Below are 17,734 nucleotides of genomic sequence, written 5' to 3'. Positions count from 1 at the left end.
AAATGCTCTCTTTCTCAAATACCGGATGAATAAAACTGGGGTATTCGTGCGTCTTGGGCTATGCTTCTTTTTCACTCCCATTCTTACCCCTTTGATAGGGACGAGGTACTTACTCCCTTACAGCGATTCTTTCAAGGCAGTAAGTGATATATGTGCCAAGTTTCAGTAAAATCAGTTCAGTGGCTACATTTAGATAACACACTACTGGCCATTAAAATTGCTACACCAAGAAGAAATGCAGATGATAAACGGGTATGCATTGGACAAATATATTATACTAGAACTGACATGTGATTACATTTTCCGGCAATTTGGGTGCATAGATCCTGAGAAAACAGTACCCAGAACAACCACCTCTGGCCGTACTAACGGCCTTGATACGCCTGGGCATTGAATCAAACAGAGCCTGGATGGCGTGTACAGGTACAGTTGCCCATGCAGCTTCAACACGATACCACAGTTCATCAAGAGTAGTGACTGGCATATTGTGACGAGCCAGTTGTTCGGCCACAATTGACCAGACGTTTTCAATTGGTGAGAGATTTGGAGAATGTGCTGGCCAGGGCAGCAGTCGAACTTTTCTGTATCCAGAAAGGACATGCAACATGCGGTCGTGCATTATCCTACTGAAATGTAGGGTTTCGCAGGGATTGAGTGAAGGGTAGAGCCACGAGTCGTAACACATCTGAAATGTAACGTCCATTGTTCAAAGTGCCATCAGTGGGAACAAGAGGTGACCGAGACGTGTAACCAATGACACCCCATACCATCACGCCGGGTGATACGCCAGTATGGCGATGACGAATACACGCTTCCAAAGTGCGTTCACCGCGATGTCGCCAAACACGGATGCGACCATCATGATGCTGTAAACAGAACCTGGATTCATCCGAAAAAAAAGATGTTTTGTGATTCGTGAACCCAAGTTCGTCGTTGAGTACGCCATCGCAGGCGCTCCTGTCTGTGATGCAGCGTCAGGGGTAACCGCTGCCATGGTCTCCGTGCTGATAGTCCATGCTGCTGAAAACGTCGTCGAACTGTTCGTGCAGATGGTTGTTGTCTTGCAAACGTTGCCATCTGTTGACTCAGGGATCGAGACGTGGCTGCACGATCCGTTACAGCCATGCGGATAAGATGCCTGTCATCTCGACTGCTAGTGATACGAGACCGTTGGGATCCAGCACGGCGTTCCGTATTACCCTCCTGAACCCAGCGATTCCATATTCTGCTAACAGTCATTGCATCTCGAGCAACGCGAGCAGCAATGCCGCGACACGATAAACCGCAATCGCGATAGGCTACAATCGGACCTTTATCAAAGTCGGAAACGTGATGGTACGCATTTCTCCTCATACACGAGGCATCACAACAACGTTTCACCAGGCAACACCGGTCAAGTGCTGTTTGTGTATGAGAAATCGATTGGAAACTTTCCTCACGTCAGCACGTTGTAGGTGTCGCCACCGGCGCCAACTTTGTGTGAATGCTCTGAAAAGCTAATCATATGCATATCACAGCATTTTCTTCCTGTAGCACGTCATATTCGTGGTGTAGCAGTTTTAATCGCCAGTAGGTATATATGGAGTTCTTTTTTTCTTGATGCAGTTTTGATAAAATATTGCCTATACAGTGCCCCTAACTGTTCTGAAGTTACCAATTAAAAAACCCCTAAAAATCGGTCAAGTAGGCTTGGAGATTAACTTGTTCAGACAGGCAGACAAAGTTTTAGTAAAACTTTAAATCACGATATATTTTTCTTAAGTGATCCGATTTCGATCAGCTAAAGGCCTTGCGATGCGGAAACTATACTCAACTTACCTGCGAAAATCCATGAAAATTCTTCCTGTAGTTTTGGAGATAGCGTGTTCAAAGCAGGGTGACATGACAGTTTTAAAGATTTATTATTAATGCAGATCTATATTTACTACGTTTGCCTAAAAGTTTCAGAACAGGTTTTTTTCTTATTTCTGAGTTTGGAATAATAAAAAGGAACAAATGTTGTTTTTACGTTACCTGGTATGTGTGCATCCTTGAAATGACGTTGGTCATGTTTCTTCACAAACTCATTAGGTGACAGTGCTGTTCTCAACAACACACAGTTTGGGTTCTTGGCGCATTAGTCTCGGTGAGACAATGGAGCTGATTATGAGCAAAGAGTGAACGTTAAGTTCTGTGTTACGCTCGGGAAAACCCTTAGTGAAACGTGAACAATGATTAAGCAGGCATATGCAGGAGTGTCACTTTCAAGATGTATTTTCGAGTGGTAAAAAAGGTTTCGTGAAGCCTAATATTCAGTGCAAGAGAATTCCAGAGCTGGTCGCGCGTCTACAGCACATAACGATGAAAACGTGGTGCGTGTAAGGCAGTTATTGCAAGCAGACTGTCACGCAACTGTGTGCGCGATATCAAAATAACTTAATTTGAATTGTGATGTGTGGCGTAAGACTTTACGCAAAGATTTAGGAAACGGAAATTTAATGCAAAACTCGCCACTCTCACAGTAACAGACGAATAGGAAGAGGAAAGATGAAGAATTTTTTACTGAACTACTGGATAGAGCCAGACGTGATCCGACATTTCTGTCAAAGATTATTGCTAAGGTGAAAAAAGGTACTAGCAGTATGGCCCTCACACGAAGCAACAAAGTGCTGAATGGTGGACTTCTACATCAGCAGCCTGAAAAAAGTCAAACGACAACCTTCGGGAACGAACAGTTTACCATGAGTGTGAACGAACAGTTTACCATGAGTGTTTCTCTAGATCAAACAGTGAACCAAACTCTTTACATCGAAGTCTTGATGCGCTGGAGACAAGCAATTCAACGTCACCGTCCATATCTATGGCATTCTCAGTACTGGTTTTTGCTGCATGACAATGCAAGACCCCCTACTGCTTCATCTGTTACCGAGTACCTGGCCAGACATTCTGTTATTGCCATCCCGCATCCGCCACATTCGCCCGACCTCTCGGCTTCCGATTTTTTCTTGTTTCCGCGAGTGAGAGCTTCATCAAGATGTCGCAGACATCCAACTTGCTGTGACAAATTAGCTTACAATCATCGCAGTTGAAAATTTCTCTGCTTTAACAGTTGAAAGTTTCTCTGATTGCTTCCAGGACACCCAGAAACGTTGGAAAACCTGTATAAATGGCCAATAGGACTATTTCGATAGGAGCTAGGATCATTACTCGGTAAGAACAATTTTTTTTAAACCTGTCCTGGACCTTTCTGGTAGAGGGAGTACTTTTAATTCTTGAAACATTTTTTTGTCACTGTAGGTCCCCGAGAAGATCACCATCAAGGACTAAACACCAGGAGCACCGCCAGACTGTTGAGAAAACTAAGACTGTGGTTGTGTCCAACGTGTGCTCTGTGTTTGTGAGAACAGGGCAATCTGTGTTTCGCACAAGCGATGCTTTCTAAAACTATGCTGATCCGTAGATATAGGGTTCTCAAGAAAATTTATTATGGTTCAAGGTTTCTGCAGCAAACCCATGTGAGGGATATTGGTCTGTAATTTTGCGGCTTCGTCCTTTTGCTCTTCTTATATGCATTAATCACCTGCGTTTTTTCCATGCGCTTGGGACTTCGCACTGGGCGAGAGATTCGCGATAAATGCAAGCTAGATAAGGGGCCACTGCCGTAGACTACTCTGTAAAACCGATTTGCGATTCTTTCCGGACCTGTTCACTTATTTGTATTTAAATCTTTTAGTTGTTTGTCTACACCAGGGATGCTAATTACTATGCTGTCCAAGCGGGGGTCTGTCTGATGGTCAAATCATGGGTCGTTCGTACGATTCTCCTTCGTGAACGATTTCTTGAACGCGAAATTTAAAACTTCGGACTTCGTTGTGCTGTCTTCAACTGCCACACCAGGTTGGTCAATAAGGGACTGGATGGAAGCCTTAGACACGTTTAGCGATTTTAGATAGGACTATAATTTTCTCGGGTTCTGTGTCAGATATTTTGCTAAGGTATGACGGTGATAGTTCTTGTGTGCTTTGCACTAGATCTGGTCACAGACACATGAATCTCTACCAATCTTTTCTCGTCGTCATTTACGTTTTCTCTTTTGAACCGAGTCTGCAACAGCCTCTGCTTCCTCAGTATTTTAGGCATTTCGTTATTAAGCCATGGTAGGTCTTTTCCACCCTTTATCCACTTGCTAGGCACGTAACTCTCCAGACCACTATTTACAATCTGCTTAAACTTCGCCCACAATTCCTCTATATCCATCTTACTGGAATTAAGTGGTGCCAGTTCACTGTCTGACTGAGAAGTTAACAACTACATATTTGCTCTTTCTAGCAGAAACACTCTCCTAGCCTTCTTGACTGATTTATTAACTTTCGTAACCATAATTGCTATAACGACATCACAATCGCTAATCCCCATTTCTATGTCCGCCCCTGGTAGCTGAGTGGTCAGCTCGACGGAATGTCATACCTAACGGCCCGGGTTCGATATCCGGGTGGGTCGGAGAGTTTCTCCGCTCAGGGACTGGTCGTTGTGTTGTTCTTATCATTTCATCCCCATCGACACGCAAGTCACCGGAGTGGTGTCAACTCGAAAGACTTGCATCAGGCGCACAGTCTACCCGACGGGAGGCCCTAGCCACACGGCATTTCTATTTCCATAATGACGTCGATAAGATCCAGCTTATTTGTAGCTACAAGGTCTACGATATTTCCATTTCAGCATAATCTGCAAATAACCAGGGGGGCGGGGGGCTAGTAATTTTGTTTGTCAGGCCCTTAATATACAAAAACAAGCGCCACAACGGGCTTCGTTGAGGCACTCCTGAAATACTTTCATTTTCGAGGCGACTCTCAATTAAACATAACACGCTGCGTTCTCCCAGCTAATAAATCCTGAATCTATCCACAGATTTTGCTGGATATCTCATATAATCGTAGTATTTTAATAAAACTGGACGTTGTACCAAGTCAAAAGCATTTCGTAGTTCAAGAAATATATGTATTCACCCGATAGACTTGATCCACAGATTTCAGGATGTCCTGCGAGGGAAGCCAAATATGTTTCTTACGAAGGACATTTTCGGAATCCAGGATGGTTGGAATGGAGGAAGCAGTTCTGTTCGATACCCAGAATTACGTTTGACTCAGAATATGTTCTACACACATAAAAAAAAAATTTTTCATCACCTCAGTTCCGAGAGTTCCGGAACCTGTATAGAAAATTGGAATAGAGATCAATATAAACATCATTTCCGCCCTTTTTATTGCTTATGAAAACCACACATTGCATGTTTTACCATCATACAGTGAGACCCCCCCCATGAACCATGGACCTTGCCGTTGGTGGGGAGGCTTGCGTGCCTCAGCGATACAGATGGCCGTACCGTAGGTGCAACCACAACGGAGGGGTATCTGTTGAGAGGCCAGACAAACATGTGGTTCCTGAAGAGGGGCAGCAGCCTTTTCAGTAGTTGCAGGGGCAACAGTCTGGATGATTGACTGATCTGGCCTTGTAACATTAACCAAAACGGCCTTGCTGTGCTGGTACTGCGAACGGCTGAACGCAAGGGGAAACTACAGCCGTAATTTTTCCCGAGGACATGCAGCTCTACTGTATGATTAAATGATGATGGCGTCCTCTTGGGTAAAATATTCCGGAGGTAAAATAGTCCCCCATTCGGATCTCCGGGCGGGGACTACTCAAGAGGACGTCGTTATCAGGAGAAAGAAAACTGGCGTTCTACGGATCGGAGCGTGGAATGCCAGATCACTTAATCGGGCAGGTAGGTTAGAAAATTTGAAAAGGGAAATGGATAGGTTAAAGTTAGATATAGTGGGAATTAGTGAAGTTCGGTGGCAGGAGGAACAAGACTTTTGGTCAGGTGATTACAGGGTTATAAATACAAAATCAAATAGGGGTAATGCAGGAGTAGGTTTAATAATGAGTAAAAAAATAGGAGTGCGGGTTAGCTACTACAAACAGCATAGTGAACGCATTATTGTGGCTAAGATAGACACAAAGCCCATGCCTACTACAGTAGTACAAGTTTATATGCCAACTAGCTCTGCAGATGATGAAGAAATAGATGAAATGTATGACGAGATAAAAGAAATTATTCAGGTAGTGAAGGGAGACGAAAATTTAATAGTCATGGGTGACTGGAAATCGTCAGTAGGAAAAGGGAGAGAAGGAAACATAGTAGGTGAATATGGATTGGGGGGAAGGAATGAAAGAGGAAGCCGCCTTGTAGAATTTTGCACAGAGCATAACTTAATCATAGCTAACACTTGGTTCAAGAATCATGAAAGGAGGCTGTATACATGGAAGAAGCCTGGAGATACTGACAGGTTTCAGATAGATTATATAATGGTAAGACAGAGATTTAGGAACCAGGTTTTAAATTGTAAGACATTTCCTGGGGCAGATGTGGATTCTGACCACAATATATTGGTTATGAACTGCAGATTGAAACTGAAGAAACTGCAAAAAGGTGGGAATTTAAGGAGATGGGACCTGGATAAACTGAAAGAACCAGAGGTTGTAGAGAGTTTCAGGGAGAGCATAAGGGAACAATTGACAGGAATGGGGGAAAGAAATACAGTAGAAGAAGAATGGGTAGCTCTGAGGGATGAAGTGGTGAAGGCAGCAGACGATCAAGTAGGTAAAAAGACGAGGGCTAATAGAAATCCTTGGGTAACAGAAGAAATATTGAATTTAATTGATGAAAGGAGAAAATATAAAAATGCAGTAAATGAAGCAGACAAAAAGGAATACAAACGTCTCAAAAATGAAATCGACAGGAAGTGCAAAATGGCTAAGCAGGGATGGCTAGAGGACAAATGTAAGGATGTAGAGGCTTGTCTCACTAGGGGTAAGATAGATACTGCCTACAGGAAAATTAAAGAGACCTTTGGAGAGAAGAGAACCACATGTATGAATATCAAGAGCTCAGATGGAAACCCAGTTCTAAGCAAAGAAGGGAAGGCAGAAAGGTGGAAGGAGTATATAGAGGGTTTATATAAGGGCGATGTACTTGAGGACAATATTATGGAAATGGAAGAGGATGTAGATGAAGACGAAATGGGAGATATACTGCGTGAAGAGTTTGACAGAGCACTGAAAGACCTGAGTCGAAACAAGGCCCCGGGAGTAGACAACATTCCACTAGAACTACTGATGGCCTCGGGAGAGCCAGTCATGACAAAACTCTACCATCTGGTGAGCAAGATGAATGAGACAGGTGAAATACCCTCAGACTTCAAGAAGAATATAATAATTTCAATCCCAAAGAAAGCAGGTGTTGACAGATGTGAAAATTGCCGAACTATCAGTTTAATAAGTCACAGCTGCAAAATACTAACGCGAATTCTTTACAGACGAATGGAAAAACTGGTAGAAGCCGATCTCGGAGAAGATCAGTTTGGATTCCGTAGAAATGTTGGAACACGTGAGGCAATACTGACCTTACGACTTATCTTGGAAGAATGATTAAGAAAAGGCAAACCTACGTTTCTGGCATTTGTAGACTTAGAGAAAGCTTTTGACAATGTTGACTGGAATACTCTCTTTCAAATTCTGAAGGTGGCAGGGGTAAAATACAGGGAGCGAAAGGCTATTTACAATTTGTACAGAAACCAGATGGCAATTATAAGAGTCGAGGGGCATGAAAGGGAAGCAGTGGTTGGGAAAGGAGTGAGACAGGGTTGTAGCCTCTCCCCGATGTTATTCAATCTGTATATTGAGCAAGCAGTAAAGGAAACAAAAGAAAAATTCGGAGTAGGTATTAAAATTCATGGAGAAGAAGTAAAAACTTTGAGGTTCGCCGATGACATTGTAATTCTGTCAGAGACAGCAAAGGACTTGGAAGAGCAGTTGAACGGAATGGACAGTGTCTTGAAAGGAGGATATAAGATGAACATCAACAAAAGCAAAACGAGGATAATGGAATGTAGTCAAATTAAGTCGGGTGATGCTGAGGGAATTAGTTTAGGAAATGAGATACTTAAAGTAGTAAAGGAGTTTTGCTATTTAGGGAGTAAAATAACCGATGATGGTCGAAGTAGAGAGGACATAAAATGTAGACTGGCAATGGCAAGGAAAGCGTTTCTGAAGAAGAGAAATTTGTTAACATCGAGTATAGATTTAGGTGTCAGGAAGTCGTTTCTGAAAGTATTTGTATGGAGTGTAGCCATGTATGGAAGTGAGACATGAACGATAACTAGTTTGGACAAGAAGAGAATAGAAGCTTTCGAAATGTGGTGCTACAGAAGAATGCTGAAGATAAGGTGGGTAGATCACGTAACTAATGAGGAGGTATTGAATAGGATTGGGGAGAAGAGAAGTTTGTGGCACAACTTGACTAGAAGAAGGGATCGGTTGGTAGGACATGTTTTGAGGCATCAAGGGATCACAAATTTAGCATTGGAGGGCAGCGTGGAGGGTAAAAATCGTAGAGGGAGACCAAGAGATGAATACACTAAGCAGATTCAGAAGGATGTAGTTTGCAGTAGGTACTGGGAGATGAAGAAGCTTGCACAGGATAGAGTAGCATGGAGAGCTGCATCAAACCAGTCTCAGGACTGAAGACCACAACAACAACAGTCAGACCTTCAGAGGTGGTGGGCCCATATTACTGTACACATCGGTCCCTCTAATATCCAGTAGCACGTCCTTTTGCATTGATGCATGCCTGTATTCGCCGTGGCATACTATCTACAAGTTCATCAAGGTACTGTTGGTCCAGATTGTCCCACTCCTCAACGGCGATTCGGCCTAGACCCCTCAAGAGTGGATGGTGGGTCACGTCGTCCACAAACAGCCCTTTTCAGTCTATCCCAGGCATGTTCGATAGGGTTCATGTCTGGAGAACATGTTGGCTACTGTAGTCGAGCGATGTCGTTATCCTGAAGGCAGTCATTCACAAGATGTGCACGATGAGGACGCGAATTGTCGTCCACGAATGCATCGTCAATATGCTGCAGATGTGGTTGCACTATCGGTCGGAGGATGGCATTCACGTATCGTACAGCCGTTACGGCGCCTTCCATGACCGCCAGCGGCGTACATCGGCCCCACATAATGGCACCCCAAAAAAGCAGACAACCTCCACTTTGCTCCACTCGCTGGACAGTGTGTCTAAGGCGTTCAGCCTGACCGGGTTGGTCGAAACACGTCTCCGACGATTGTCTGGTTGTAGGCATATGCGACACTCATCGGTGAAGAGAACGTGTTGCCAATCCTGAGCGGTCCATTCGGCATTTCTTTATGCCTGCCTGGCAGGAGCTAGTCTCAACAACAGGAGCGTACTTTTCCGCCATTTTCAGACTTGAGTCCTTTGATTGCCCTTGTAGAATCCGCAGCAGAACTTTCTAGAAGTATCTGGAACTTTTCTCCTGTCAAAGATAATCTAGGGACAATGACCTCCTGTGCTTTCCCAACCCATCTTGTTGACTTAGCGACCCACACTTTTTACCAGGTGCCAGGGATTGGTCAGTTGCCACCCCTACGTAAAAGAATAACTCTGGACACAGCGTGTAGGTAGCTTGGTGAATTTTAGTTGGACACACACTCGGACTGGAGTAACCAGTGTGTACACACCTTATTATGGAATGTGGAGTTAGATACTGAGTCGGGGTGAGATTTGCCTGCTAGGTCGCGTTCAAACCTGTCGGGATCAGCACCATCTCGAGTATGGCGTAATGACCTGTACTTGTTTTTGGCTTTGCGTGTAAATTTTAATAATCCGCGACTCCCTGAATTTATTGTAGTTTGGAACGAAGTATCTTGGCATACTGGTAATTTTTCTCTGTCTGGATCCCCCCGTATAACTGCAAGTCCGTGGAACCGTTATAAAGCAGATACTTATCCTGCATGTATAAAGAGGTTTTCCGCGCTGGATTCCTATGCTAAATTAACGTAACCCACCCATATTTTGTATAAAAGTACAGATCTGACGTAGTATAAGATTATCTGTGTTTTTTATATGTCCAATCTGGTATCAGTCTTTGTAATAAATGGCAAGATTTTTGAATGCAGACCCATTGTCATTCAAGATTGATCCGCTTCCCTTTCCTTCAGAGACATTTGGTAATGATTGCAGAATCGCTCAAAGAAAATGGACGCTGAATAAAAGTATCAAGTATCAGGTGTATAAGTATGAAACCGGAATTACCCTAGAGATGGTGCTAGCCGTCAGTGTAGGGCCTGTGAGACCATATCTGCAGCGCCATCTGCTTCCTATAACGGCTGACGACAAATGTCAGCCGGCCGGTGTGGCCGTGCGGTTCTAGGCGCTTCAGTCTGGAGCCGCATGACCGCTACGGTCGCAGGTTCGAATCCTGCCTCGGGCATGGATGTGTGTGATGTCCTTAGGTTACTTAGGTTTAAGTAGTTCTAAGTTCTAGGGGACTGATGACCACAGATGTTAAGTCCCATAGTGCTCAGAGCCATTTGACAAATGTCAAAACACAGTAACCCAAGTTCTATGCATCGGTATCTGTTTGAAATCAGTAAAAATGTCGAGTTTTGTGGCTAAGAACTACGATTTGCGGACAGCATTGGTTTTCTGTTATCATTTGAAGAAAACTGCAGCAGAATCGCACCGACTGCTTTTCGAAGCTTTCGGCCAACATCTCTTACGAAAACACAGTGTTTCGAGTGGTTCTAGCAATTCAAAAGTGGTGATTTTGACGTGAGAAACGACGAGGGCGGGAAACCACCGAAAACGTTCGAAGACAACGAATTGCAGGCCTTTTTGGATGAAGATGATACTCAAACTCAACAGGAACTCACGGAACAGTAGAATGTGACGCAGAAAGCCGTTTCTCTTCGGTTGAAAGCTATGGGAAAGGTACAGAAAGTAGGAAAATGGGTTCCGCATGAACTGAATGGAAGACAGCAAGCAAATCGAAATACCACTTCTGGTATGTTGCTCGTCAGAGACAAAAGAATGTAGTCTCTCCATCGAATAGTGACAGGTGATAAAAAATGGATATATTTTGAGAATCCTAAGCGTCGTAAATCATGGGTGAATACAGGCAAACCATCAACATCCATTGTAAGACCAAATTTATTTTTAAAGAAGATAATGATCTGTGTTTGGTGTGTTCAGAATGGTGCCATCTATTATGAGCTGCTAAAACCTGGTGAAACCGTTAACACTGTTCACTACCAACAGCAAATGATCGATTTAAATCGAGCATTACGTGGAAAACAACCAGAAATTGGAAAAAGACAACACAACGTCGTATTGCCCCATGATAACGCCCCATCACACACAGCAAAAAGGGTCAAGGAAGTGGTCGAGGCGTTCAGTTGGGAAATGCTAGAGCATGCAGCTTATTCTCCAGACTTGGTTCCATCCGATTATCATCTATTTGCATCACTGGGATACGCTGTCGCTGAACAACACTTTAATTCGTTTGAAAATGGCTCGCTGACTGTTTCTTTGGCGTGGAATTTATAGCCTGCCGGAGAGGTGGGAGAAATGTGTAAATAGAAATGGAGAAATATATTGTAACTCTTCAGGCTTTCCCGGCGAGATCTTGACATGTGGAGTAATCGGGTCTACTGCCGGATGTTTGTGTCGCTCTGGCACAATATTTCGGCCACGTAACTCGTTGCCTTCTTCAGGTGCTACCTGAGACTGCCGTGTTGGAGGATCTTGTCCAGTATTTATGCCCAGAGGGCGCTGGGTGTTCTCTTTGCCGTCCGCGCCCGCCTGACGCTGCTTGTGAGGTGTTGTCTCTTCCCCGGTGTTCCCTCGGACGTCCGCGCCCGACTTGGGCGCCATCTGTGGCAGCTCTCTGAGGCCTGTCCTGTGTCGGGCGTTCCGTTCGTAGTCCGCGCCCACCAGCGCCCACCAGGTGCTGCTCCTGAGGTTTTTACCCCTCCCTGGTGCTCCCACGGACGTCCGCGCCCGGCTCGTCCACCATCTGTGGTCGTGGCAGTTGTCTGGGACCGGACCCGCATGTGGCGTTCCGTTCGTGGTCCGCGCCTGCTTGGCGCTGCTCCCGAGGTGTTGGCACTTCCCTGGTGCTCCGACGGACGTCCGCGCCCGCCTAGCAGCGCCAAGCGGGCGCGGACCACGAACGGAACGCCACATGCGGGTCCGGCCCCAGACAACTGCCACGACCACAGATGGTGGACGAGCCGGGCGCGGACGTCTGTGGGAGCACCAGGGAGGGGTAAAAACCTCAGGAGCAGCACCTGCTGGGCGCGGACCGCGAACGGAACGCCCAACACAGGACAGGCCTCAGAGAGCTGCCACAGATGGCGCCCAAGTCGGGCGCGGACGTCCGAGGGAACACCGGGGAAGAGACAACACCTCACAAGCAGCGCCAGGCGGGCGCGGACGGCAAAGAGAACACCCAGCGCCCTCTGGGCATAAATACTGGACAAGATCCTCCAACACGGCAGTCTCAGGTAGCACCTGAAGAAGGCAACGAGTTACGTGGCCGAAATATTGTGCCAGAGCGACACAAACATCCGGCAGTAGACCCGATTACTCCACATGTCGAGAAATATATTATTAGTTTCATACAATAGACGTGTAATTATAGCAACCAAATTCCGATTTCTTACTTCTTCATCTGGTAGCTTCGCCACTGGATGGTCCTGCCAGATCTTAGCGTATCCTTTGCATTTGCGTGATGTTTCTTGGTGTGATGATTAGATGGTGTTGGTCTTAAATGTTTTAGTCTGTGAATTCAGGTCCTGCGCGACTCTTCCATGTGGAGTGAACGATTTACCCGCCCACGAGGCGGTGAAACCTTGTCCCGTGTGCTAACTAAAATAGAACGCCCTCCTGCTTTTCGTGACGACAACGTTCAGTATTAACTAATATGGCCAAATGATACAGTTAGGCTCACTTTATTATAATTGGTGACTAAGGACAAAATTAAGAGTCCATATGGCACAATTGGGCTCACTTTATTATCAGTAGTAAATAAAGACAAAATTAAGATCATCCCCTTCCCCCTTTTACGTAGCGCGTTTCGTTGGGTTTGCATTACGGAATATAGAGCTAACATAGGTGGAATTAAGACACACCCCTTTCACATCGTCCCATTGTGTCGAGATAGATATAATGAGATACTTTACTTTACACCTGGAGGTTACTCGCTGATATCGCCTATTGCGCAGTTGCACGACAGTGGTTTGTTTGTCTGGGAAGTGAAAATGTTTCGACTGTTGGGCCTTATGTAACTCAGAGCACGGAAACATTATGATAAATATTCGCTTGACTACGTTGTCGAATTCAAATTTACAAACAATTCTAGCCTCGCAAGATGTGATGATGCCAGAAATAAACCAAGTTCCAATAATCTCATACGTAGAGTGAGATCGAGAGAATACTTACTTGTTGGATGTCGAAGCCGAGAGCCTCAGACATGTACTTGGGGCCTTCAGTCATCAGAAAGAAGAGTCCTCCCAGACTGCCAAAGTGCAGTGCCACCAGCGCCAGGAATGGACAGGAAGTTATCACCGACCAGAACGGTAGCACCCTCTGAAACAGGACGGCTGTGTTGGTGCTCACACATATTCCATGTACTGGAATTCCTACCTGCCCATGTAACAGCAACATTAGTAAAAGTCAACGGTACATTTCAGGTTATGTTTGTCCATTATCTACATTTATACTGTACTAAATTATTTTTGAGAACTGTATCCTAACTCTGATCCCAAACACTCTTTCAATGCCCTACATCTCTAACTTGCACATCTTCAACCCCACCAACTGAATAACTAAAAATTCACAATTTGTCTACCCCTCGATCTTGAAAAATCCAATTTTCAAATATGGCATTTCGACATCCCTTCAGTAAACGATAACCACATTATTGCATTCTGGTTATCCAAGTTGTCATTGTACATAACCTTTAAAAAAGGACCAAATCCATATATTCCACTACATTGTAGTGTATCTTCTACACTGCCGATATGACTCAACCCTTCTTCCTGTCAACCTCCAGGACACCACCTTCCCTGACCAACATCCCACCCTCCAGAAACCCCACCCATCTCTCCCAGCTCAGCGTCAACCAGTTCACATCTCGGTACAACTGGCTCCTATGGACAAGCCCTTCCAAGATCCAGGCAAAGACTGAAAAAGAAACCAAGTGCAGATTTCCATTCCATGATTTCTACCACGTCATTTATAACTTCCCTAGCCAAGCAACAAACTTATTAAAGTAGACTTTTATTGTTTGAGGTTCACAATCATATAAAATCTTTTGAGAAAGTAATCGTCCCCTTTAACTATTAATTTTATTAATTTATAAAATCACGTATAGCAGTTTCTGTATTTAATGATTTTCAAGTGACTCCTTATTTCTAGATTTTGAGGAAGCTTTTGACACCATTTCTCGAAAGAGGTTTCTAATCAAACTGCGTGACTATGGAGCATGGTCTTAGTTGTGCGACTGTATTCGTGATTTCCTGTCAGAGAGGTCACATTCCACAGTAACTGACAGAAAGCCACCGAGTAAAACAGAAGTTATATCTGATGTTCCCGAAGGAAGTGTTATAGGCTCTCTGCTCTTCTTAATCTATATAAACGACTTACGATACAGTCTGAGCTGTTCCCTTCGTTTGTTTGCAGATGATGCTGTCGTTTATCGTCTAGTAATATCCTGAGAAGGTCAAAACCAATTGCAAAATTATTATGGTGTGAGGAATGGCAATGGACTCTAAATAATGAAAAGTGTGAGGTCATGCACATGAGTACAAAAAGGAATTTTAAATTTCGGTTACATGTTAGGTCACGAAAATGTAAAGGCTGCCAGTTCAGCCGAATACCTACAGTTACGAACACTTAAACTGGAACGATCACATAGAAAATGTTGCTAGGAGGTGAATCAAAGATTGCGTTTTATTGGCAGAATACTTACAAGATGCGACAAACCTACTAAAGAGACTGCCAAGAGTAGGCTTCTGCGTCCTCTGCTGGAGTATTGCTGCGCGGTATGGGATCCTTACCAAATAGGATTGAGGATTTACGGAGGATATCGAAAAAGTTCAAAGAAGGGAAGCTCGTTTTGTTTTATCACGAAACAGGGGGAGGGGTGGGGGGGAGAGAGAGTATCATGGATATGATACGCGAATTGGGCGGTAACCATTGAAACAAAGACGTTTTTGTTGCGCCAAGATCTTTTCACGAAATTTGAATCACAGAGTTTCTCATGCCAATGTGAAAACATTTTGCTGACGCTCACCTACATGGGGAGAAATTATCGTCGTAATAAAATAAGACAAATGAGAGCTCGCACAAAAGATTTAAGCGTTCGTTTTCCGGCGCATTTTTCGAGAGTGGAATGGTAGTCTGCGGGTGGTCTGACGAACCCTCTGCCAGCCACTTAAGTATAAATGGGAGAGTGGTCATGTAGATGTAGAAACACAGTGGAAATTTCGTGTTTTAGCACAAGTCAAAATTGTAAAAAAATCAGATATTTACACGCGTCACCTTCACATCCACGGACTTATTATTTAACGTTGTTTGCGTCATTTACTTATATATTTTTTTGAATTCCGCTCCCCTTCCTTCTTCCCGAAATTAAGACCCCTGCGAATCTCGCTTGAGCTTTGGTCCTCGTACACTGCCACACTTCATATGTCACACTCCGAATTTCGCGTCTACACGTTCTTTCTCCACGAATCTTTAATAGTATGTCCAACATTATGCCTCACATGAAACCTACATCAACTACCCCCCTTTTTCATTGAATCCACACCAGTTCCAAATTTAATCCCCAAAAATCTACAAAACCATCTTTATTATCTGTTTTTCCTGTTGGCCTATTGTCATGTCTGTATAACAATAATTTTATTAACACTACCTGACAAAAATGTGGAATACCCAGAAGCAGAGCGGGAAATGAAGTGAATCTTTATGGGCTGGAAGGATGTGTGATTGCATACTCTGATTTGGTTGGGAAGAGTATCGCAAAACCAAAGTATCCTCTCCTAAGGCAAACTGGCCGACAACTGATGTAACTGGTGCTTGATATACGAGGTGTGGCTAGAAAAAAACCGGACTAGTACTGGTGAAACAATAAAACGAATGCAATAAGGCTGAAAGTCGCGTGGCCTGTCACGTGACTCTCGCTCCGCCTACTGCTCGAGTTTCATCTGCCTCCTGCACTCAGTCTGCCCGTGGCGTCTGTTTTAAGTAGTTGACGTTTTGTCTGTGCGTCGGAAAATGTTGAGTGTATAGAAAGAACAGCGTGTTAACATCAAATTTTGTTTCAAACTAGGAAAATCTGCAAGTGAAACGTTTGTAATGTTACAACAAGTGTACGGCGATGATTGTTTATCGCGAACACAAGTGTTTGAGTGGTTTAAACGATTTAAAGACAGCCGCGAAGACACCAGTGATGACACTCGTACTGGCAGACCATTGTCAGCAAAAACTGATGCAAACATTGAAAACATCGGTAAGCTTGTTCGACTAGATCGCCGTTTAACAATCAGAGCAGTGTCTGAGTTAACAGGAGTTGACAAGGAAAGTGTTAGGCAGATTCTTCATGAAAGTTTCAACATGAACAAAGTGTGTTCAAAAATGGTTCTAAAGTGTCTCACAATTGAACAGAAGGAACGCCGAAGAATGATTTGTTCTGACATCCTGGAAAACATTGAAAGTGATCCCACCTTCTTACAAAATGTTATTACTTGCGATGAATCGTGGTTTTTTACTTACGATCCCGAAACTAAACGCCAATCGATGCATTGGAAAACTCCTGGTTCTCCACGACAAAAAAAAGCACGAATGTCAAAATCGAAATTCAAGGCAATGATGATTGTTTTTTTTTTTGACATCAAAGGGATTGTGCACATTGATTGGCTACCAGAGGGACAAACAGTGAATCAGCATTACTACATTAGCGTCCTGGCTACCCTACGTGAGCGAGTACGGAGAAAACGGAACGATTTGTGGAGAAAAAAGTCATGGATCCTTCACCAAGACAATGCCCCAGCTCACAGTGCGTTGTCAGTGAAGACGTTTTTGGCAAAACACAACATTCCCATCTTAGATCATCCACCCTACTCACCTGATCTGGCCCCCTGTGACTTTTTTCTTTTCCCTAAAGTCAAGTCAGCTTTGAAAGGAACTAGATTTGAGACTGTTGAAGCAGTAAAAGAAAAAGCGACGGAAGTAATGTATGGACTTACCGAAAATGATCTGCAGCATTGCTATGAACAGTGGAAAATTCGTATGGAGCGGTGTAGAGACCGAGGAGGAGAGTACATTGAAGGAGATAACATGAAATTGTAAATAATTGTAAATAAATGTTTTTTCCAGCATCAGTCCGTTTTTTTTTCTAGCCGCACCTCGTACTGGACACTGGCACTGTAACGAAGTAGACGATCGAGCTTGTCCCACACATGTTCTGTCAGGGACAGATCTTGCGATCTTGCTGGTCACAGGAGTACCTCAACATTACTTAGGCTGTTCAAAAGACATTTTATACTTGTGAACGACCATTGTCCTGTTGGGAAATGGCGCCACGATACTGTTGCACGAGTGGTAACACATGAGTACAGAGGGTGTCCATGATGAACCATTGTGCCAGTGTTCCCTCAGTCCGTACTAGCTGTGGCCTGAACTCATACCCAATGGCTTCCACAGCACGATTCCAATAGTAACACTGCTGTGCCTCTCCATCTCTAATACGTTGGATGAAAGTGACTTCTTCCAAGGTTGCCGTCATACTCGCTGACGATAATCATCTCGGGAAGTGCAGAACTGCAATTCATC

At 44.1% G+C, this 17,734-nt stretch overlaps 1 protein-coding gene across 1 annotated transcript in view; it reads right to left on the bottom strand.

Moving 5' to 3' along the window:
* LOC126195503 (sialin-like) overlaps positions 1 to 17,734 on the bottom strand; it is a 758,511-nt gene that overhangs the window by 80,909 nt on the left and 659,868 nt on the right. The window contains exon 7 of the mRNA XM_049934131.1: positions 13,340 to 13,486. Within this exon, the coding sequence (XP_049790088.1) occupies positions 13,340 to 13,486 (147 nt within the window). The remainder of the gene's footprint in view (positions 1 to 13,339; positions 13,487 to 17,734) is intronic.

This window comes from Schistocerca nitens, chromosome 7 (assembly GCF_023898315.1).
Source record: "Schistocerca nitens isolate TAMUIC-IGC-003100 chromosome 7, iqSchNite1.1, whole genome shotgun sequence".
NCBI classification, from domain to species: domain Eukaryota; kingdom Metazoa; phylum Arthropoda; class Insecta; order Orthoptera; family Acrididae; genus Schistocerca; species Schistocerca nitens.
Note: the sequence above shows the minus strand (reverse complement) of the source record. Positions and strands in the feature narration are given on the sequence as shown.